Below are 24,788 nucleotides of genomic sequence, written 5' to 3'. Positions count from 1 at the left end.
AAAAGTAAAGAAAGTTTTTTACGTTAAAACTTTTTTATTACATTGAAGAAAGAAAGACCTTCAACGCGACTTCTTCATTCATTAAAATTTATTCTAGGGGGTTTTGAAGATATTTTTTTGTAAGAAATATTTTAAAGGGGTCAAAAGTGGCTCCAAATGGTTTGTGTTATATTACACACGCTGCTGCTCGCCAGTTCTGACTTGAACTTGGCTTGACACGCTACCGCGAGTTTAGATGTAGATGTTTTATTAGAAAATTATAGTTGGATAAGTCGAGCACTTGTCAAAAGCTTATATTGGGAAAAACCATCTAAAACGTTTGATTTTTTCAATAAGAGCTTTTGTTATGCCTTACAAAAGGTGCTATTGGGTTACTGCAGTTGCAAGACGGTGTGCTATGTCACTTGTCTGTGCATCGAGGGAATCTCAAGACAAGATTCAATTTAGCATTTTCCGCTCCTGAATTCGAAGGTAGGGTCGAATACATTAAGTATCGAAATTGCTGCAAGGATTTAAAGATTTGCTAGAATCGGTGTTTTAATTTGATATCGATTTGGTCTTAAGGGATGTTTTTAATTGCAAAAGGAATTAGATTTTATGAGGAACTCGTTTGGTAAAGACATTTGAGAGCATCAAACGAAATATTGTTTTTACTATTTTTACCAAAATCACTTTGGAGATTCCGATTTGGTTAGAAAAAAATACATCTACTCCGCTCTATAAGTATTTGATTTATTTTGGGAAATAAGTACGACTTTTTTTAGTCTCGGGAGAGGGATCAATTTGCATTACAGGATTTTCATAGTTAATCTGAATAACAATATATCCTAGATGTAATATAGGAGTAAAAGAAGGGTACGATTTTTTTAGAAGTTACATAGTTGATACACATTCTCGTAGATATAGAAAGCGGGTCTTTATGGCCTCCATTTGGTACGAGACTACGTGGTAGACTTAATTTATTTATTTATGATGTCTAGATTGATTGGTTTAGAAGGTTGGGTGAGCGTGTATCAAATAGGGCCAAAGCACACGATGCGTTGCGGCGCCGCAACGCAAAGATTTCTTCGCATCGTGCGGCGGTGTGCCGAACCGCTCGTGTGCACAACACATTTTTTTTTATTCACAACGAGGCAGCTCTTGGCCTGTATCTCACTTGATGGTAAGTGATAATCAGGCCGAAGGTGGAAGCGAACTTAACCCGGAATCCTCAACCACGGAGGAACTGGCTATACTTACCTCTAACTGCCGGAAAACAACAATGCTGTTAACATTGTTGTTATGGCGACAGACTTAGGTAAGATGGTGGTATTTCTATGTAAGACAACGCAGCGACACCGCTCCGGCGTCGCACCGCCGCCGCAACGCACCGTGTGCTTTCGCTCTTACGACCGTATTCACAAACATTACCATGAGGTCTCACAGTCCGCGAGGACGCAGACTGACACGAGAATCAATCACAAACCTCTATTCAACGCTGTGCGTTCGATTTGCTGCTTCACTTAAGCAAGCATCGTTAATGGCTTAGTGAACAAAGTCTCTTCTAGATAACAGTGATCTACGTTCCTAAAGAAAACGGATACCATACATGTTTATGCCAATGTCATATTTGACCGAATTCGGTATTTTTATGAAAAAAATGCCTTAGCTACAAAAGTTGTCGAATATTTACGATTTCTTGAAATGCGTGACGTTTTGTCGAGAATTTTTACGGTTCGTGAACGTTTGTTAGTCGTATAGATTTATGAGTTAATATAAATATGTGGGGAAGCAGTCGTTATAAACATGAGACGGTTATTTTTGTGGCAGTTAGGTAAAGTTGCGGATATTTCAATATAACTATTTAATATAGGTACCTGGCTCTAATCCTCGCTCTACAATCCTAATGGCGCAGTTAGATTATGCAGGAAGTGGATCGAACAGAAGCGTGAGCACGCACACCGAGGTATGACGATGCACGATGAAACTAACAGAAGTGCGTGTTTACACTATGTCTCGATCAATTTCCGGCATAGTGTAACTGCGCCATATTATACCTACAATCCTATCCTTTTGTCCTACGATATTCAGTTTGTTGGTTAAATTGTATCGATAACTAGTAGGCCACTGTTTTTGTGACAGACTGAATTTCACGCGGTAGCTTATAAAGCTAGTAACTTAAAATATTTCCATCTAAAATCATTTAAATGAATATTCCTCCTTATTACAGTTTCGGATTTATTACATTTCAAATAAATGCCTATTCAAAACCGCAAAGCTCTTACTTTAATTAAGAAATATTAAAAGGAACGTTTAAATAATGGCGAGAGACATTGTTTATCCCTTTCCAAAAGCGTGTGCTGAATAGAAACAGTAAACTGGCCTGGAAAATATTTTCAGTATTTCTGTCTGTTTTACTCATTTAAGGTTGCTAGTATGAGTGACAGAGACAGATATAATCGAAGACAATCCGTTTTACAAAGGGTCGGGTGCAAATACAATTTGTTATTCAGAAACCTTTGAATAATGTAGGACTCTGTTTGTGCAAACAAAAGAAATTATGTCGTATCTTAGCGAAATAATATTTACATTGCTGTGGTTAAGGGTCGTTGGAAGGGAAATTGTCGGGAAAAGTGTTGGGCTGAGGTCATGCGGTAAAGGCGGCACCCCATTATGGCTGAATGCTCGGCGAACGGACGCGACCACGCACGAATACTGCCGCGCGCATTACAAAGGTTCGGTGAACGGACGCGATCACGCACGAATGCCGAATGTCAGCTGCGAGCATTAGGGAGGTCCTAGTGAGAGCATATTGTCTTTAAAAGTGTTGGGCCGAGGTCATGCGGTAAAGGCGGCATCTCATTAGGGTCGAACACGCTCGGCGAACGGACGCGACCACGCACGAATACTGCCGCGCGCATTACAAAGGTTCGGTGAACGGACGCAATCACGCACGAATGCCGAATGTCAGCTGCGAGCATTAGAGAGGTCCTGTAAGAGTGTGTCTTTAATAAAAAGAAAAACATCTGTGTAGCTGATTATATTATAACCATTTTTGTAGCTTTATGTTTGTAAATAAACCTATTACGAATGAAACGTGACAAAGAGATAATAATAATTAGTAATTAATTAATATTATGAGGAAGTCTTATCTTTTCTTTATTTTTTACCACAATTTTAATCATCGTAGGGTAAACCGTATAGCTATTGCCCACTTAAAGATTTCAAACTCATTGAGATGAAACATTAAAGAAAGTATTTTAATTATCGACCATTTATGACTTTTTTCTTATAACTCAATAAACTGTTAAACAGAATATTAACAGTTTTTAGTTAAAACTTACGTAACTTAGAAAATATTGAAATAAATTTAAAATCCTCCAAAAAGTACAGTCATTGCCCATTACTTACACTAATTGCCCACATCAAAGCACAGTAATTGCCCAGTATCTTTAAACAAAATAATCAATTTTAAAATGACAAAATAGGCTTTAAATAAATAAAACAAAACATTAAACTTAAATTCTAGTAGTACAGTCTTCAAAATTTCAAAATAAATTGCGTTTGGCCTTATTAACATATTATCAAATATTTCTTGAGCTGATGTTGGTTATTCTTCCCTAAAGTTGTATCTATTTCCTTACAATTAACATTTTCACTAGTAGATTTAACGTAGGATTTTCATTTTTATTATTTTCGTTTGAATTTTTATCAATTTTTTCAAGCCAAACCATATTTTTCAGCAATTTATCTTGTAGATAAATTGTTAGATACATCAAGTACAGCTTCGATCGCTTTTTGCAAATTTTCTATGCTATATTGAACTTTTGGAGTCTTTGGCATACTGAAAATGAAACATTAAAAGCCATTTAAATATTTATGCCTGTAAATTGCAAAACAAGTCTAGCAATGAGCATCTTAAACACTGCTACTGCATGGTGGCAACAATCTAATAATAATTTCCCTGGGCAATAACTATACATTAACATATGGCAATAACTGAAATGACGGTGGGCAATAACTAAAAATATACAGATTTACGTGCAGTGATTACCCACCGTTAAAATGACCGTTAGAAATCAAATTTTATCAGTTATTTTCATTGACAATGGAGAAAACACTTATAATTTCATCATGACTATACACCATTAGTTGAATATTAAATAACTTGCAAAAAAAAATTAACCTCTAAGCAAGTAATTCCTTAGTAAAATTGTTAAAGTCTTTACCTATTTGAGTAACATTTTCACCCGTCTTGACATAATCCGCCATAACTGTTTTTTTTTAGTGTTTCCTATTGTAAATTTTAAATCTACTGTACATTGATCTCGGAGCCATCTACTTAGTAAATTCAAATCTAACTAGAGTGATTCAAAGTCAGCACCTGACAATATTATTCTTAAAGCGGGCAATCACTACCAGTGGGCAATCACTCTCTGGTTTACCCTACTCAAAATACACTTTTGCCTTTAAGGCTGTGTGGAACGCAACACAATATCTACTTGAGGGTAAACTTGAAGGTACAAAAGTCCGTACAAATGAAACGAGGGTAGTGCCAGTGTAGGGTAATTCGATTGTGCCAGTCTTGTACCAAACGACGCCTCCGTTTATTTCCCACGGAGGCAGTTTCTTAGCGCTAGTAATGTCCACAATCTTACAATCAATCGATAATTTTAATTTAATTCCAAATGACTTCTTTTTCGTCAGCCAAAATAATTTATGGGGTAAAAATGGCTTTGTTGAGCATTGTATAAATTTTACAACTAACGCGTGTTTTAGAAAAGTTACGTTTATGATCTGATAAAAAAGTTTAAACAAAAAGGGAAGAAAGTTAATGTATAGTAATAAGTTCTTTTAAGTTTTAAAATCAATTTCTAAATATTAATATTCTTCAAGTCTCCCGCAATACAATACCACTGAGCCCACTAACCATTACCATTGTTTATTTCTTACAAACTAGGTACTTCTTTCTAAATTTTTTTGCGGTAGAGTTTCAAAGTTTATCGTTTGAAATCAGATAAAGTAGCATCACTAGGAATGCCTTGCAGAATTCTGTATATTACATTATTTGTTTTTATCTTCGCAAGGACCAATGACGAAGTAGAAAGTGGTCAATTAGCGATTTAAAATCAAACTTGGGTTCAAAGTTTCGATTAAAAATACTTTTGAAATATCCTATAAGTTTTCTAATATTCCGAGCGTAACTGTGTTATTTTCTAAACGTTAGAATCGTAAACACACTAATGTCATTTTACCTATCCGTTATTTGGCAAGCGACAGCCAAATGCCAAGCTTTGCCAAATGCAAGCCAAGTTCCGCCAAGCTGCCAAGTGAGCCGTCTTGCGTGTCGAACTGTCAAACGCATCCAAACTAACACGTTAGAGTAAACTTCTGCCATTTCGATGTTTCTGAATAGAGTAAGTTAGCGGTCTGTAGGTAACTTTATGATACAAGCTTTTGCCTGTGGCTTTGCCTGTGGCTTTGCCTGTGTGACTTTTGAGTCGTCATAGAAATTCTTTATGGTATCTTCTAAATATATAAAAGGAGAAACTGACTGACTGACTGACAGATCAACGCACAGCCTAAACGGCTAAACGTAGGCACTTGAAATTTGGAAGGGACGTAGCTTAGGTACCGTAGAGGTGCACTAAGAAAGGAATTCCCGAAATTCCCACGGGAACGGGAATTAGCGGGAAAAACGGGATTCACGCGTACGAAGTCGCGGGCGGCCGCTAGTGCTTCTATAAGCCGGGATAAAATGATAATGTTTTCACTGGGTCTCAAAGTATGTATAATAGAACTAAATTTTCGTAATCTAATAGAATGGTGAGCAGTCCTGTTGTTCCCCCTGGTTGACCCCCCTGGGACCAATAGAATACCCAAAGGAATCGGTTTTGTGGTTAAGCCTAAAATAATAGACAAATATTTAAAGAATTTTATCCATCCATGTATCCATTCTCACAAAATTTCACGTTTATAATATTAGTAGGAAATAGAATAATATGAATGACTGCGTACTGTTCCAAACACCGGCTTCATAATTTTTTGTCCTCAATAGGATTCAAACATACATTTTGACGTAATATTTCGTCAAGCTAACCGTATTATATCCATCGCTGCCTATCCGCCAATATGTCGTGTTTATTTAACTGTTCAATTTCAAGCAAATGAACAATTATATTATACATCAGCAATAAACATGCTTGAAATGATTTGCAGACACTTTACAAAGTATTAATTTGATTACTCGTTATATCTCTCTGAACTTCAAGCTCGCTGAGTTGATTAAAATCGAAACTTTTAATGAACTTGATCCTATCTAATAATGGTAATAAATGTTGGAAAGTTACTTACTTTGACTAATTTGAGTTATGAGTATTTTGTATGAGTGGTGAAACGTGAAACTCAATACGTGTTCACTCAAAAACTTGGAATGCCTCTAGATTGTGATCGCCAAGTTTGTGACTGGAATCTTTGCAGTAAGAGCTCGTTCACATGGCAACCAAGTATATTTGGAGTTCCATTTGTACATATTTGAACGGGTAAGTTTTTGCGGGACACTGCAAATGGGATGGTATTAAAAAACACTGCAAAAAACGGGATGCCTCCGTGGAAACAAGCCCTAAGAGGTGGAAATGTGTCGCAAGGTTCTCGAATAAGTATTACCTTATTTTCACATAGGTACAGTGTACATTCTGACACAATGAACAAACTTGAATTTCAGACATTATTCATTTAGTATTTATACCTACTTAGTTATTATTGAAATTAAGAAGAATCGGCCCCTAAAGCAAGCGACAATAACTTCAATGCGCAATAATTTATCAAATCAAGTGTTCAAACCAATGTAATATGCGATATTTTTTTTACTGGTACACATGCATCTTGCTAAACGCTTGTCTATTCACTTTGATACTACGCCGTAGCTACGAACAAAGCCAGTCGTAGTGATACTATCCGTTCGCGATAAGTTTGCCGCTGGCTATATGACGTCACTCGAAGGAATGCGTCTATAACTTTAGCAAACTATATTGAAAATATTTTTTATTTATTAATATTGATAAAAAAATGTGTATTTGCGTAAAATAAATCACTTAATTGCGTTTAATCACTAAACAATTGCGTTTAATTGCGGTTCGAGGAGGGGACGCGCATTCCACGGACCGGCAAACTTAGCGCGAACGGGTAGTAGTTGTAATTTCGTAGCCTTTCGTAGCACGAAGCCAATCGTAGTTGTAGTTTCGTAGCCTTTCGTAGCACGAAGCCAATCATAGTCGTAGTCTCGTAGCGATAATCTGCCACCCAATGGTGCAAGCATACTATGCACAGATCGAGATAGTGTAAATACGCATTTCAGTGCTTTTCGCCGTGCGTTGCTCATACTTCGGTGTGTTCACGTTTCTGTTCGATCAATTACCCGCATAGTGTACCTGCGTCATAAGAGTTACATTATTTCATGTTGTAGATATTGTCGTTAACCAGCCTTATATGTCATATAACTATGTAGGTATGTATTATATTGACTGCTATAATTTAATATAATGATTTATAATAAATATCAGGGTCAAACATTGAATCGAGTTAAGCGAATGACAAAACTTGTTTACTTTTACTATGTGTATTTACAATGAAGTTCACGCTCTGCTAAATACTAACGTAAATGGAATCACCGTCAGTGATTAACTTTTGAAATATTTCTTGTTATTTTTTTTTTTCTCTTTTTATTGTTTTGGTTCTTCTTTTCAATATATTCTTACTTTTTTGTTATTTTCTTTTTAGTTTTTCTGCCTTTTACTTATTATAATTCTATTTCTCTCTACACGCTTTGGTGCATCTTCTCGTCACTTGCACGTAAGTTTTATTTATTATTATTTTATATGTTTTATTATTTTATTTCGTTTGCCTGTGTTGTTGTATTTTGTTGTGTCGTAACGTGTGGTATGTGTGTGTTACTTTTAATCTCTCAGCTTTGACTTTTATAAATAGTAATCGTTTTTAGAGCCCTAAAGGTTTTGTTTGTTTGTATTTTGTGTTGTTTGTAATTTAAGTTTCTAAAAGATTAATTGATTTGAAATTTTTATAAGTTTAATAAATTTTTAGTGTAAAAAATATGCATCTACCTAAAATGTTTGTCTTGTTGTCTGTGCATCAAAAAATCTTACCTAAAAATAATGTAAGATAACCACATTACCACTCCTTTGCGTCGCGCAGCCGAGTAAAAAACTAAAATTGTCGGGAGTAATTTTCATTTATCTTCAAACGAAATTAAACCTACATAAATGAGAAAAGATATTATGTCGCAGAGAGTTTTAAAATAGCACTGCAATAGTAAACGCTCTGAAGAAATATTGTTTAATATAGGACTGCACCCGCTGGCTGCATTAGGGCGAATATAAATTAGAGCATTTACTTGTAACAGAATGTATCACCCTTTCCTGAACTAAAACATTGAGCATCTTAAGTTTTAACATAACTTAGGCACCACCTAACTTTAACGGAAACTATAACGATAATCGATACTTTTTGTATGGAGTTTGACATATTTTTCAAGTTTTGCCTTAATATCAAGAATTCCATATTAAATTCATGTAATGTTATGTTGAGCAAAGACTCGAGCGGTGAGGTTAAAGTTATTTATGTAGTTCAAAATCGAATTATGCTTGCAATTCTAGTGAAGAGTCCCAGTGAGGATACGCCCTTATAAAAATGAGTTTTATAAAATATGCTCACTTGTTGTGGAACATTCGGAGCTATTGGCTCGAGAAATTGTAGTAACCTGCAGGCACCTTTATGCCCACACGTTCATCCTGTATTGGGTTATCCTAGTAATATTTTCCTATGGATGAAGTTTATGGTGTAGGCATAAGAGTGTTTATTTCCATATAGATAAAGTGCATTATTTGACATCAAAGGTTAGAGTACAAATTCCTATGGTAATTTCTGTGCGGGGTTCTATATTCGCGAAATAAGTATGGTGTTCGTTTGTTTGTTTTATTTTTCTTGGTGACAGTGGCAAGGTTACGTAGGTAATACAGACGACGGCTTATCAAGTTACACCATATGGGATTGTGTAGTTGTAATGAGTGCTATTTGGAACAAAAATGTATAATGTGTCGAGTCTCTTAAATTGATTTAAGGAAAAGAAGTATAAGAATTCGTTCGCGTGGAAAACCCTTATTTATCACCTAGAACTCTAGATGATAAATGAATAACAATTCAAAATAGTTTACGTCATATTCTCAGACCTACTGAACACACAATTTCACAAGAATCGGTCAAGCCGTTTCGGAGAACTTTACATTTTCAATAAACACTGTAGGTAACACGATAACTATCGTATAATATGCATTTCCTCGCTGAATGATTTAACTAATTATCGTTAATCTATTTTTAAATAATCTTTCTACGAAAAAAGTAAGTATTAATGTAATTAAAACATTTTTTTATGTAGAAAATAAACGCTTTATTAACGATCACAAGGCGCCTTTATTACGACTGTGAATGCCATCTCCCAACGTTTCCTTCAACCTGATTACATTTCTTTCAGTTCAATTACATTTCGACGACTATGGAATAACGTACAGTGGGCTTCATAAAAATCGAGATGTTCTGAAGTACCCACGAATCTAAACAATTAAATCAATCGTTGCCGCGGTCTCTTGTGGCAAGATAGGTTAAAAAAAATTGAGATTTAGATTAAAAAAAAGTTTGAGACCTTAATCTAATGACCACCAAATGGAATCAACATTTTCGACTAACAAGATTGTGTCTAAGGTACAATTTATATTTCTAATTTTAATAATTGAAGATTTCCCAGTCTGTTCTTTATGATCTTAACTTTTATTTTAGCTATCTTTTTCTCATCAGAAATCTTATTTTATATCTATCCAATCAAATTACAGTTAGGAGGGAAATTATAACGGCATTCTTGCCTATTTGCTACAGATGCTGCCATTTTATTAAAATATTTTTCCAATTCTGAGTGGGTTTTGATTGCTTCAACCCACGAATCATTTGCAGATCTATTTGGAAAGAAAATCAAGTGTTTTATAAAGCCTTGAGTTAACTCTACAAAATGTATTTTGATAAAAGTATTAGGTACTTTATTAATTATGTGTGTACTTGTACCTTACATAATTATAAAATTATTGGTTTTCCTATTAAATAAATAAATAAAACAAAAGCTACTAGGAAACTGAAAAACTGTAGGTACCAAAATATTTTATAGCGAGGTTATTTTACTGTATTGATATTATATTATCCCATATTCATACATAGATTCAAGTAAGAAAATAAAAAATACAAATAGTTTATGTAAAAAAGAAATCTCGGTTACTTATCGCAGTAAATAACAGCAGTTTATAATAAAAATCTGGCCTCTAAATCAGTACCAGAAGTGTGTGGCATAATATGTAAATAAGAAAGGTTATACCATAAAAGGGCATGTAAATAGCCTAATATGGGCCTCCATATAAATGAGGACTGTTATTGGCATTGGAAAAAATGTGGTGCTCCTTCAGAACAGGTCCTTGAAAATATTATATCGTATTTGAATTTTGTTCGGTGTTATATGAAAAGAAGTCATAGAATATTATCTTTTAGGCCCAGAACAGACGGTGAAACGCAACTGCAAAGAAACTGCAACTTTATGATGATTCTGATGAATGAAACTGAAACTGAAAGTTTCAAACTGGTCGCGTCATGTGTGGTCTCTCAATGGACGCTATGGCAGAAACTTAAATGCAACTCAAAAATAACTAGAAGTTGCAGTTTCGTTGCAGTAGCGTTTCACCGTGTGTTCTGGGCCTTAGAGTAACCTCAAAACTAGTTGTAGGACTATTGTAACTATAACGTTTTTATTGTGTTATTTATCAGTGTTACGTACTCACAGCAATCGTAAAACACACACTAGATTTTTATATTTAATGTTAAAGTAATGAAGGGTAGGTAGTAAAACTTTTTGAAATACGTAGGCACTTATATTTGAAACATTAAAAAACGGTGGAATAAAAATTAACATTTGGACATTAAAATTAGCACGTTTACTTTAACACCTATTATTTTAAACGGACTTCATTTAAATTTTGAAAGGAAACAGTTAAATATTCGCAGTTTTTATTACCAGCAAATTTTATTTCACCCCATATTTTTGGTCCCGACTGTACTTCTAGTTAAACAAGGCATTTGTAGGCATTAAACTTTTACGGTCACTAAACGTTTCGCTTCTACAATCATTACTGAGGTCGAGTTTGGTTCATTTGATACGTACCTAAAATCTTTTTAATTACAGATTTTCGTTTGAATTCCCTGAGGCGTTTCACGCTATTCGTTTTAAGAGTTTTCTTACAACATTTTGTAACATAAAAATATATATTAAGGCTAGCAGGCAATGTCTCAGATTCGAGAACATTAAATTCAACGCACATGAACCAATGAACTGTCTTTGTAAGTAATTTGAATTTGATTGCAAAGTGTAGTTCCTAAATTAACGTCAAATAGAAATTAGGTGCATAGGCGTCTTTAAAACCTGAGTAACTTTTCACTATTTTTTATTCGCTCCTTTCACATAAGAAATACCTTGATGTCGGTCGTACCTATCGAAATAGATATATTTATTATGATTTTTTGTAATCTTAAAATATAATAGGATACTTATCATTGTGGTGCAAGAGATATCGACCATTTTTGCAGTATTTTATTACAAATCTGTTAACACAAATGGCCGCTTAGCAATTTCCCAACCTAATCCCAGCACGGTTTGTTATTCAACCGCAAATGAGGCTGTAGCTAATGTAAGTACCGGCGTAATACAGGGTGTTACTGGCGGTATGCCAAGTGATTTCAGGCTTAAGACCGCTGAGAATAAAGCATAAATTTAGATACGCTGAAAAAAATGCTCATTAACATTAGTTAACTTTTAGGTACCTATCTACTGCTTACAGAAAAATTTTACTTGAGATCTAGTAATTTGTACCTACTACTAAGTATCTTTTTAGGGTTCCGTACCTCAAAAGGAAAAAACGGAACCCTTATAGGATCACTTTGTTGTCCGTCCGTCCGTCTGTCAAGACCCTTTATCTCAAGAACGCGTGAACGTATCAAGCTGAAATTCACATGAAATACTCAGGTCTATTGTCCCTTTAAGCTGTGAAAATATCAAACTTCTAAGCCAAGCCAATCAAAAGATACAGCCGATTATGTCGATATTTTCAACAAATTTTCGACACTCGCAAAGGAATCAAAACCTACAGGATACTTCCCGTAAACTCAGAATCTTGAAATTTGGCATAAAGCATTGTCATATAATGCAAATATAGGAAAAATTGCGAAAATTACATTTTTTTAGTTATATAATATAATAAAAATATTTTAATAAAATGAAACTTACTACCTTATTTCTCACGAACGAATAAAGGTATCAAATTGAAATTTATACCAAATACCTAGATCTATTGTCCCTTTAAGAAGTAAAAAAATCAAACTTCTAAGTTAACGCGATCAAAAGATACAGCAGTTTATACCGACACCTTAGACGAATTTCCGTCACACGCTAGGGAATCAAAACCTACAAGGTATACTTCCTGTGAACTCAGAATCTTGAAATTCGGCACGAAGCAACGTTATATAGTACAGATAAAGGAAAAATTGCGAAAATGATAAATTTGAAGTTATATAAAATTTAAAATATTATTTTTGCTTACATGACATAAAATATTTTTTTAATAATTATAAACTTACTACCTACCCTTTTTCACATGAACGCGTAGAGATATTAAAGTTGAAATTCATATCGAACACTTCTTAAATCTAATTGCCTCTAAACTGTGAGAAATTCTAAATCAACGCAAAAATTCAAAACGCTGAGGTAGGTACCTACCTATAATGCAAATATAGGAAAAATAAATAAATAAAAAATAATCATACCGCATATTTTGAAATTCGCCACTACTCGCAACGGAATCAAGTAAGTAATTTGATTTAATTACGTCATAAATTGTAAACCGCTACGTTTGTACGGCGGAACCCTCGGTGTGCGAGCCCGACTCGCACTTGGCCGGTTTTTTTTTATTGGTATTATCGCCCAACCTGTCTGGCCAGTGCAGGTTGGAGAGTGTAGGCCAAATTTTGTGATCCTGTGGTAGAGATTAAAAATGACCAGTAGGCCTAAGATGCGCGCCGCGATAAGCGGTTATCATGCCATTTTATCGATTTTCCCCATACATTTGACGTCGATAAAAGTTATCACGGCGCGTATCTTAGGCCTACAGGTGATGCAGTGGAGTTTTAAGTTGGTTGGTGAATCTGCAAAGTTAAAAAATGACATTTTTTTTCTGTCTAACTTCTATAATTTTTAAATCACAAACTTCAAACCGTTTTACCTTGATGCCGTAATTTGCTTCGATAGAAGCGTCGGCCTACTTCGCCTTGAATGCACTCATTAGCAGCCGTAAATCTACGGGGAAATGGTGGCAGATTTTCTATGGACACCGTCTCGGCTAAATGAGCTGCTTTTGCTACTAAAATTACTTACATATGTCGTTTAGAAAAGATTTAGCTAAATATTAAAAGTATTTTCAAGTGACACTTAGGCCAAGTTGCGCGCCATCTTACGTTAATTTTAACAAAGGTCAAAAATCTGTCTAACTCCATACAAAAAACACCCTTTATTGTTATAGTTACGGTTAAAGGAAGGTGGTGCAACTCAGCCTTAAAGTTTTATTGTCAGCAAGAATTTGCATCAGTTCGTTAAAATAACGATAATGCGTTACAGTTATTTGATTGGTTGCTTCATGTTATCAAATATGATTTTTTTTTAAATCAAGTTCGTCTAAGTGTGAGAGACAAAAAAACGCAATTTTCAAAATTGAATTATTGTTACATAATGAAACCATAATTAATTATTAAAGAGATATTTTTATGCCTAATCATCTCAAAGGTCTATTTTCATTTTACGGCTGTGCTATTTTTTAAAACCTTTTAGTGGCGAAAGTATAACAATTTCAAATTACCAACGTTCAAGTGTTAAAAACAATTTAACACTTGTTGGAAATGCATTGCATGTCTCATTTTACCTCCAATTAACTTGAAAACACTAATTAACTAACACCAAAGGAATTATCTTGCAAATTGCGGTGTAGTGTGTACGGCACATCAAGTTAAATACTGCGGCATCTTACTTTGTTGTAATAGTTACTATTAAGTTACAAAAATAAATATAAAAACAATAAAAAAAGCTTTCAAAGCCGGTTAAAGCTTCAACCACACCAACGCGTGCAGATCGCCATCGCCGGCGCGATCATAGGCCAATAACAGGTCGCGCGACCCATGACAGTCCGCGCGACCCATGACAGTCCGCGCGACCCATGACAGTCCGCGCGACCCATGACAGTCCGCGCGACCCATGACAGTTCGCGCGACCCATGACAGTCCGCGCGACCTGCCTCATTGGCCTATGATCGCATTAGGACAAGTTGAAGCATAAGGACAAGCATAATTGTATAAAAAACCGTTTTTGTGGCATGCTGCATGTAGCTTAGATTTTTTTATCTGAAAAACAACATCCAATCCACTTAATTATTATGTTTTTGTATTGTTCAGAGTTTTCTAGTATTTTTATATCCGTTTTTGGTACGCATTGTACAGTACAGAACACTGTGTATAGTTTGGAACTCTATACATTACCTGATGATAATGATGTAAATTGTAAATGTGAACTTGAATTATCATGGCATATTATCTCTCACGCCCGTATTCACAAAGTAACGATGCTTGCTTAAGTGAAGCAGCAAATCGAACGCACAACGTTGAATAGAGCTTTGTGATTGGTTCGTGTGTCACCCTGTGCTTCACACGCACGGTGAGGCCTCATAGTAATGTTTGTGAATACGGGCGTCAGAGTACGTTTAAAGCTATTATGTGCTATAACTTACCCACATTAAGTCTAAATTCCTTCACCAGACGATGACCATCCTGTTGTGCCTGGCGACGAAGTGACCCACTTGGCGACCTTGCCTGAGGAGGAGGCGGTGGTGGCCATGATGGGGCTGCCTCGCTCTGGAGAGATCACCAGGGCACAGCTGAGGATTAAAGAGAACAAGGAGTTTAAGGTTAGTGCTCTGAAACTGGATTTAAAGCCTTGTGTAAGTAGGGGACACACGATCTTGTGAAGGCCGCGGGAAACACCTGGATACGGGCAGAGTAGGATCGGTCATTGTGGAAATCCATGGGGAGGCCTTTGTCCAGCAGTGGCGACGAAGTGACGCACTTGGCGACTCTGCCTGAGGAGGAGGCGGTGGTGGCCATGATGGGGCTGCCTCGCTCTGGGGAGATCACCCGAGCACAGCTGAGGATTAAGGAAAGCAAAGAGTTTAAGGTCAGTGCGCTGAAACTGGATTTAAAGCCTTGTATACTTATACAGGGGTTTAAGGTCAGTACTCCGAAGGTGAAGTTTAAGCCTTGTGTAAATAGGGGAATCCCAGGGGAAGGCTAGGAAGCTCCTGGATGCGGGTAGAGTAGGACAAAAACTGGATTTAAAGCCTCGTATAAGAAGGGGATTCCCAGTAGACCGAAGATCTGGTGAAGGTAGCGGGAAGCACTTGGATACGGGCAGAGTAAGACAAAGTAGGTACCCGTAGTTTAATAAGCCACCATTAATTCATAATGGCCAAAGATCTATAAGCCAAGATTTAATATGTCATATCATGGTCATATCTCATGTACTCGTAACGAGGCCTCAAAAGTATCTAAATAAATTTTGGGGACTGTTGTCATATTATTTTAAAAAATACGCCTACACAGACTGAACTTTAATCAATGGTTTAGTTCATCATTAGAGCCGACACCTCCACACTCTGAACCAGACTTGTTCCAAGAAAGTAGAATAATAACCATTAAATTGTTTGTTTTGTTACAGAACACTGTAGATAAGTTAGTCCAAAGAGCAAACGCTTCCATTATAATTGGGACTTCGTCGTGGAAGGAGCAGTTCACAGAAGCTTTGACTGCCAGCTCAGGTAAATTTAATTATTTCGTTTTAATTGCTATTAGGTAGGTACTGCAGGAAGCACAGAAATTGTTGGCATATTAACTAGGTGGTTTACTGGGACAAATACGATGAAATACTATGTCATACGTAAGTAGATATTGTAAGCTTTATTTAAACTTACTACGTATGCGTTTTTTTATCATAATTGAAATAACTCTTACTTGCACCTACTATAGTTCGCGCAACTAACAACATTTTTATCCTAAAATGTAACAACAATAATGAAATACCTATATGTTAAGGATTTGTTAATTTACAGGTTCAGATGACCCTGATGAACCACCATCGTGGTCTGATTACATACTTCACGTAGTTACGCTCTTCTGGAAGATCATATTCGCTTTCGTTCCTCCTACTGGTAAGTACAACTTTGATCCGGCTCGAAGGATCAAACAGTTTAACTTTGATCCGGTTCGAAGAATTATAAAAATCAAAATCAAAATCAAAAAATATTTATTCAGTTTAGACCACAAGTGGCACTTATGAACGTCAATAGAAAATAATAAAAAAAGAAAAAGGTAGCCCTTATGGGGCACTTTACATGTCTCCTTATCTTTTGGGCCCTACCAGCGCTTCGAGACAAACATATGGCAAGTGCTGAGAAGAAACGCCGGAACAAACTCAGTATAAATTATGCAAAACATTTAATATGCCGTTAATTTGAGGGATTTATTTATTTTTGAAGTATTATGTATGTTTGTTTATATCCGTTGTCTACCCATAGTACAAGCTTTGCTTAGTTTGGGACTAGAGGCGCAGTGTAAAATGTCCAAAGATATAATTTTTTGTCTAAGAATCAAGACAGTATTCCAGATTTTATTTCTCCGGGTTTTCTGGAATATAATATCTTTTCTATCCTTAAACCAGTGACAACTGCCACTGTGCCGTTAAGCTTATTAATATGTTTCTTGTGTTTATCGACTTTATACGGTACATCATAAAGACCATTTTATTCTTCAACAGACATCGGTGGCGGCTATGTCTGCTTCGTGGTGTCCATTATTTGCATCGGGCTCGTGACGGCCGTCATAGGCGACGTGGCGTCTCACTTCGGCTGCACCCTCGGCATCAAGGACTCGGTCACTGCCATCGTCTTTGTGGCTTTGGGGACTAGCATACCAGGTAATGATTGATGTTTAAAAATTTTTGTTGATAAAACCATTAATTACCATTCATGTATTAGAATGACAGCCATGACTATTCAGGCAGACTATTTACTTAGGCTGGGTTGCACCATCTTACTTTGACTTTGACAAACGTCAAAAATCTGTCAAACTCCATACAAAATGCACCGGTTATCGTCATAGTTAGCGTTAAAGTTAGGTATTGCAACTCAGCCTTAAATATTTATTTATTTATTTATTTATACTTCAATGCCAAAAATATTAACATTAGGCGAACTTAATGCCATAAGGCATTCTCATCCAACTTTAAGGTTACTGCCTTAAAGTCCTCAACATTTGCGAAACATGAATAGTAAATAATGGTTGTGTACATCTTTCAGTGTAGATTTCTAAAAAAGTAGCCTAACTGACTATTCATAGTTTTTCATTATCCGATGTTATAAGGCACCTAATTCATTGTAAATCTGTCCAAAGAAGGGATACCAAACTTCCATCCATTCTCATAAACAATGACGTTTATTACCGTTTATAGTATTTTATAAAAACGTTACGAGCTCAAGTTAGGATCTCTTAGGTAAGATCAGAGGATAAATCTTTTCTAAAAATAAAATATGGCAATGTTGTCCCCGTAAACTATGAAAAATCGTCGCCCGAAAGTTCGGTCGGGCTGTTAATCAGTATTTGAACCTGACTGTGTAAAAGTACGCTCGATGCCCCAATTTGGAATCTGTCGATTCTTCGTACGAATTAGAAGCCGACCAAAATATCGGCCGACTTATTATTATGTAGTCTGCAGGGAGTCTAAACCAGGAACAGAATTCCTTTTGGAAATTAGAACATAAATATTTCCTCTATTCTCCCAGATACTTTCGCCAGCAAAGTAGCAGCCATCCAGGACAAGTACGCGGACGCCTCCGTAGGCAACGTCACAGGTTCCAACGCCGTCAACGTCTTCCTGGGAATCGGGGTGGCTTGGACCGTCGCCGCCATTGTGCACTGGAGCAGGAACGAGAAGTTCCTTGTTGATCCTGGAAAGTAAGTTAAACATATCTTGACAGGGCTTAACGGCCAAAAAGCTCTTTAGACCTAGAGGAGCTGAGTTTGTTCTGCCAATTGATAAGTAACTTTGATCCGGCCGGAAAGATAAAAAAAGACAGAACAAACTACAATCCAGGACAAGAACAGCAATAGGCCTATTAAGGCACTATAGTGATACTCTCACGCAATCTGCCGCTGCAAGGATTCTGACCATCCAACCTCTTTGTAGTTCCTTGATTTTTCCTCATCAACGAATGAACCTGTATTTATTTCAACCAACCTTGCTTAGCGTGGGATGTCCACCCGCAAGGTGTACCGACAACCTCATAAAGGTAACAGGAAGGCGGCGCTACCAACTAGAATATGGAAATCATTGAGTGAGGCCTATGGTCAGAAGTGGACGTCCTATGACTGAAATGATGATGATAATGAACCTATTATCTCTGTCCCCAGTCTAGCCTTCAGCGTCACGATGTTCTGCTCGGAAGCCTGCCTCGCTGTGCTGGTCCTGGTCCTCAGAAGACGCAAGTCCATCGGTGGCGAGCTCGGAGGCCCTCGTTGCGCCAAGATCGTTACTTCCATCTTCCTTTTCTCTCTCTGGCTCTTCTACCTTACCGTTTCCAGCTTGGAAGCTTACGACGTCATCCAAGGGTTTTAATCTAGTATTTGTAGGTTTTGTTTTGACTGATGCTTCGCTTGGACTGAAGCTGATTGTGTTACAATGTGGACTTTTTCAGTACTTGGAAAATTTTTGGTGATTAAAAATTGCCTGTCATGAGGAATTTTAAGGTACCTTACGCAATTTTCGGTTGTAAAACTTAATTTTTTTTAGAAAGGTCAATAATTTTTGTGTTTAAAAATGAAGCAACAATACGGTGACAGAAACTAAGGTGTATTAAAAGTGTCTGTAAAAAAATCTTGAATGTCATTCAAGGGAAATTAACTTTAACACCTTTTTATTTCTAGTTTAGGTACTCAATTAAAACTCATACATCCAAATACTGAAATATACCACCATGATTTTGATGAAAGAAAGCGATATCATAGGTTAGAAAGTCGTTGGGCAATTGGAAAAATATCAATTTTTCATACGCGATAGAGGCATAATGTGCGGTTGTCAGGAGCCCATATCCGTTTGTGAGTGACAAGTTACTGGCTCATTATGAATAAGAAAAGAGAAAATTGCATAGCGATCGAAGTTGAAAGAGTAAAGTAGTACCTGATTCCATTTGGTAAGTCCTACAAGTACTACTTTACTAGCTATTAAGTATCAATTTACTTACTGATTGATAGGTCAAGATGTTGCCTAACAAGCAAGCGTGACCTGGTTTTCCTTCAATTAATTATGATACACGATAACCACTTTAAGTTCAAATAAGTTCTATCTAAAAAGATTCAGGAGACGTATTTTTGGATTGGTCGCATCTGTCCCAATCGTGTAAGCAAATTAGAATTCAGCAAATTGCTACCAGTCGTTATTTGAAGAACATAAAACCATGACCATAACCATAAATGAACTTGTTTTATACTGGCCTAATGACCTTTTAGGTTTGTTTAATAATTAGAATTCGGACGATCCTAGAATACGGACTCAATAACTGTTGTCTCTTATCGAAAATTAAATAACTCATTCGAAAACCTTTAGCCTTTAGGAATATTTTTTTAAACTTCTAACTGTAGAATATTGGTCGGTTACCCTAAAAATATGTGCTCAAATGTACAGATTTCTTCTTCAACTCCATTCTTCCTCTAAATATTTATCTTATAAAATTTTATCCAACTGATAATAATTAATGTAGCCTTGAAGGCTGTGGTAAAAACTTAAAGTTAGACTAAGTGCGACGTAAAATAACCGTTATGGTAGTAGACATAGAGTTACAGTCAGCTGGAAAAGTATTAATGAAAATTTAGATGTTTTGCATAAATAATATTTTTATTATACCTTTAAGGCTACGCCATATTGAAATATTTGAAATTGGAATAGTATTCAGTTTCATTAGACTGGCAAGTAAGACAACTTTGAAAGCGTTGTTAAAATTATGGTAAAGGGTTATTTAGACGTCTTATAAAATGGCAGTACTTTTTTCGAATTATTAATTCATTGAAGTTTAATTGCAAAGTCGTTTATTCAGTAACGGCCGCTAACAGGTCGAGTTACCTTAAAAAAGTCGCAAAATATTTGTTGAGGTCAAAAGTAAACGTAATTAACAGGTCCTTTATGTTAATTAACGGAAAATTAAGTACAGAAGCAAGTACATGTTAAATTATCTTCCAGGAAAGTCATTTCGTTTGTTTGTTTTATTCGAATATTTTTATTTTACTACTTCGGATTTTGGAAGATACGTGCGATCGTAAATTGCATCTATAAATCGTCAAAGAGTGGGAGTATTATGTATAGTTTGATAGCAACTAGTTTCTTAGCTGTTGCTATCAAATCAAATATCTACAGTAAAGAATAGTTCTAACAACGACCTGCAACCAGTCGTTAGATAGAGTTTTGTGTGTCGTGTCTTACGAGCAATATAATAATAACTTACTCACACTGTGAAACTTAGGGCGGATTTTTCAATTGTCAGATATCTTTTAGCTGAAGAATAAACTTGTCATTTTGACATATATTCCATACTGAAACTTTCAATATGTCAAACTTATTCTTCAGATAAAAGTTATCCGACTATCAGCCCTTAATCCCAAAACTTTTAATGAATGGATTAGCCCCCTTATAGGTACTAAGGAAAATTCGTTACAGATGCAATTTCGCAATCGCTACACATACAAAAACAATAGAGCCAAGTTATTTTAGAAATTGTATTAAAATTGCCACGTAAGGCATCTTGTTATTTTGTATTTGAAGGCAATCTACAGTGTGAGTCACGTTAAAGTGTACATATGAAAATAGATGAAACTAGACCTATTTTTATCGACAAAAAAGGGGTCAAAAATTTTTTGAGATTTTTTTTAAATTTTTTATAGAATTTTTTTTCTTCCAATTACTTATTGTAAAGAAAACGTAATAACTTTTAAACTAAGCGGTATATCCTGATAAAGTAAAAACAGTAATAATGCTAAATAATAGGCAATAGTAAAAAAATACATAAAATACACCAAAAATGCAAAAAAATAATAAAAAATGATACTTTTTGAAAAAAATCTGCTTAAAAATTCGTGTTTTTTTGGTTATTTGATAAATTTCTCCAAAAAATGCCCCTATAACAGGTGGTTTTTATTGTTTTGTATTATTCTGCATCGCATTACCTTTGTAAAACCAAAAATTGCATGTCTCTATCCCTATCACAACATTTGCTATGATAGTTTGAACAAAGGCCTATCACAACCTCTACAGGTAGAGACAATTTTAATTTTAACTAAAATGCTTATTTTACTTCGAAATCTTTTGTTTTTACTTGAAATCTAACTTGTCTTTATCAAAATTACAAATCTAGAGCCATTTTCAGTTTCGTTGTTAACGAAGCGTTGAATGGCGCGCCCGGAGAGGCTTAGTTCAAACGATCATAGCAAATGTAGTGATAGGGATAGAGACATGCGATTTTTGGTTTTACAAAGGTAATACGATAGAGAATGATACAAAATAATAAAAACCACCTGTTATAGGGGCATTTTTTGGAGAAATTTATCAAATAACCAAAAAAACACGAATTTTTAAGCAGATTTTTTTCAAAAAGTATCATTTTTTATTATTTTTTGGCATTTTTTATGTATTTTATGTATTTTTTTACTATTGCCTGTTATTTAGCATTATTACTGTTTTTATTTTATCAGGATATACCGCTTAGTTTAAAAGTTATTACGTTTTCTTTACAATAAGTAATTGGTAGAAAAAAAATTCTATAAAAAATTTAAAAAAAATCTCAAAAAAATTTTAACCTCTTTTTTGTCGATAAAAATAGGTCTAGTTTCATCTATTTTCATATGTACACTTTAACGTGACTCACACTGTATATGAGTATGGCAAAAGCAATGAGTTGCTATCACCATACGTAACAAACCTTAGCTCTTGTCGCATAAAATGGACAAGCCATTTTGGATGACGGGCCATGTTCATAATGCCATGTTGCTGGCTCCAGATTGGATCGTGTTCGTTTTCTAAGGCCAATATACTGAAGTATAATACATGTATAAGGCTGTTTCTAAAAATAAATACGTTGAAAGTTGCGTGATTTAGACGAGGTCAAGGTGAACTTCAAAATGAAGGGCAGAAAATCTATATTTTTTCTGTGTTTCACGATTGTTAATGTTCAAGTTATTTTTTGCTAGAAGTCTTTGATAACTAAAAACAACAGCAGTGATTTTTATACGAGATTTTTTGGTTCTATTTCGACTGTCGATACTAACTGACTTAGAAGGGAGAACTTTCAATATTGGTCAAGCACATGCAAGTGACAAAACAAAACGTACGGAACAATATTTTTTTTATTTTATGTAGAGCCAAGCATTTCTGCTCTCTAAAGACATCTTGAGAGTTTATTTATCAAGTAAAAACAGAGTCTTGGTACTAAAAATCTTTCTAATACTCAACGATCAGCCTAATATGAGAAACATACAATACATTTTGGGTAAAACTTTGATATAACATTTTGGAAGAAAATGTCCCGAGTCTCTGACACGCAATCAGTATGTTGAAACAATATTTGATCAAATATCAAATGTTTTCCTTATATCGTGTGTTTGTTTACTAAACTTTAACCTTTACCTTATAAGTCACGTGACTTGAAAGAAAATACGTAACTTTTGTGTTCTTATTGGCTATTCTGAAGACTTTTCCTGGTGGAAAAATAATGCTTTTTATTGTGTTACAAAATGTTTGGGACTGGTAATCATTTTGTTAGCAAAACTACTAAAAGTAGTGTATGATTTTGCTTACTTTTATCTTGAAAATTAGTTAAGAGAAAAATAAATATAGACAGATTTTGTTGAGCATGAAGAATGTAAATGGTATCGTGAAAAAGTATGTTAATCTACAAAACTAGATTTTACCTCTTCGAAGATGTTAAGTTTCAAAGCTATTTATACTTGTTCCTTAATGCTAGCATGCTCTCATATTATGTACAATAATGTACATAGATTCCAATGGTCATAGTTTTGTTCAGATCACGGTGTTCAATAAACTACACGTAGAGATTTATAAATAAAATCAATGTTACTTGTTTTATTGTAATTATACATTCTTTTATATAAATTATATATGTATAATTTTATGCCTCGGATATTTATAGTGTGCACTCTGTGGGATACCAACCTTTTAAAAGGAAGCTACCAACAATTTAGTGGTGTTTCAAAACATGTATAATTGCGATAAAACAAAAGTAAATAATATCATAGAGAGTATAGCGTTAACATAGTATTGTAAATAGGCAACGACAAACGCATATTTATCGTTAAGCTTTGAATGAAAATATAAAATGTTCAGGTTAAAGCATTTTGTGGTGGTACGGTGTCTGCACACTGATTCAATATTTAGAAACAAGTAGTCAAAGTGTTATTTATCAACAAAAGAAACTGGAAAACAGAATATTGCTCATTCAAAACAACTCGGTTAGCCAGTAGGTTAACGTGAAAGAACGAATTTTTCCGGTTATTTTCCACTACTTAGGGTCAATAGCATTTGGGGAAAATGGCAGCTTGAATGTGCTAAAGAACTGTTCCCAAAATAAATAACCCTGAACTAAACGTGATGTGTGGACACCTTCATAAAGTATTCACTGGATAGTACTGCCACTATTTGTAAGTGTGTTTATTTTCAGAGTGCTTATTTTAAGATGTAAGTAAATGCGTTGTTTATAATTTCAAATTATTATAGATAGAAACATTATTGAATTATATTTACAATTTTATGTAATGAGTACAAGGTGTAGAGATATTTAAAAGGGGTATCTAAAAATTGAATGGCATTCATTAAAATATACAATTTCGCAGAGCGACAGAAATATACACACAAATAGTTTATTTTACACTATTTGAAACAACGAAACCCATTTTTAGCAGTGACTATACCCTTTTTAATTTATGAATTATTGTCAAAATATTTATTAAATTCATTAGTATTTTTATTTTTACTATTTACTTATTATCTCTCTACTCTACTCTTCCCGTATTTAAAAAACATTACTAGTACGTTTAGTATATTTGCTGATCATGTTTACAAAAAATACTTGTGACATTATTATACATTTTTATGTATTTACACCTCATGAGGTACCTATTTATTTTAAACATTTTAACCGAAAGAGTAACTCTCAGTAAAATTTTAAACTTTCGCCTATTTTAAATTTTCACTCTCTAGCTCTTTTAGACATAAAACAACTTCTGCCTGAATTCGGACCAAAACTCTTCGTTTCGAATTTATTTTTTGTAGGTTTTTTCTATGCTAATGTCTGTTTCTATAAAATGTAGATTTTCTAAATTTTTTCATCGCCACTTTGCGCGTCTTAGACTTTGCTACTCTGCTTATTTAGTATCTTAGATGGAGTACCTAAATTTATAGTAGATTTGAAATACATAATAATATGCGATTTATTAAAAAAGAAAATATGCATTACCCAATCATTTTACCTAAATTTTAAAATTATTTTAACAAATTCCAA

The 24,788-nt window shown here is 34.9% G+C and overlaps 1 protein-coding gene across 2 annotated transcripts in view; it reads left to right on the top strand.

Annotated features, from left to right (window-relative positions):
- Calx (sodium/calcium exchanger 3) overlaps positions 1-20,754 on the top strand; it is a 129,171-nt gene extending 108,417 nt beyond the window's left edge. For both annotated transcript variants that reach the window (XM_028312934.1, XM_028312933.1), the window contains 6 exons: positions 14,938-15,086; positions 15,893-15,992; positions 16,284-16,382; positions 16,988-17,146; positions 18,012-18,183; positions 18,640-20,754. In XM_028312934.1, the coding sequence (XP_028168735.1) occupies positions 14,938-15,086; positions 15,893-15,992; positions 16,284-16,382; positions 16,988-17,146; positions 18,012-18,183; positions 18,640-18,844 (884 nt within the window). In that variant the 3' untranslated portion in view covers positions 18,845-20,754. The remainder of the gene's footprint in view (positions 1-14,937; positions 15,087-15,892; positions 15,993-16,283; positions 16,383-16,987; positions 17,147-18,011; positions 18,184-18,639) is intronic.
- The last annotated feature ends 4,034 nt before the right edge of the window (positions 20,755-24,788 follow it).

Source organism: Ostrinia furnacalis, unplaced genomic scaffold, assembly GCF_004193835.3.
Source record: "Ostrinia furnacalis isolate ACB-3 unplaced genomic scaffold, ASM419383v2 OfSCF4122, whole genome shotgun sequence".
NCBI lineage: Eukaryota > Metazoa > Arthropoda > Insecta > Lepidoptera > Crambidae > Ostrinia > Ostrinia furnacalis.
This window is presented reverse-complemented; position numbering and strand designations above follow the sequence as displayed.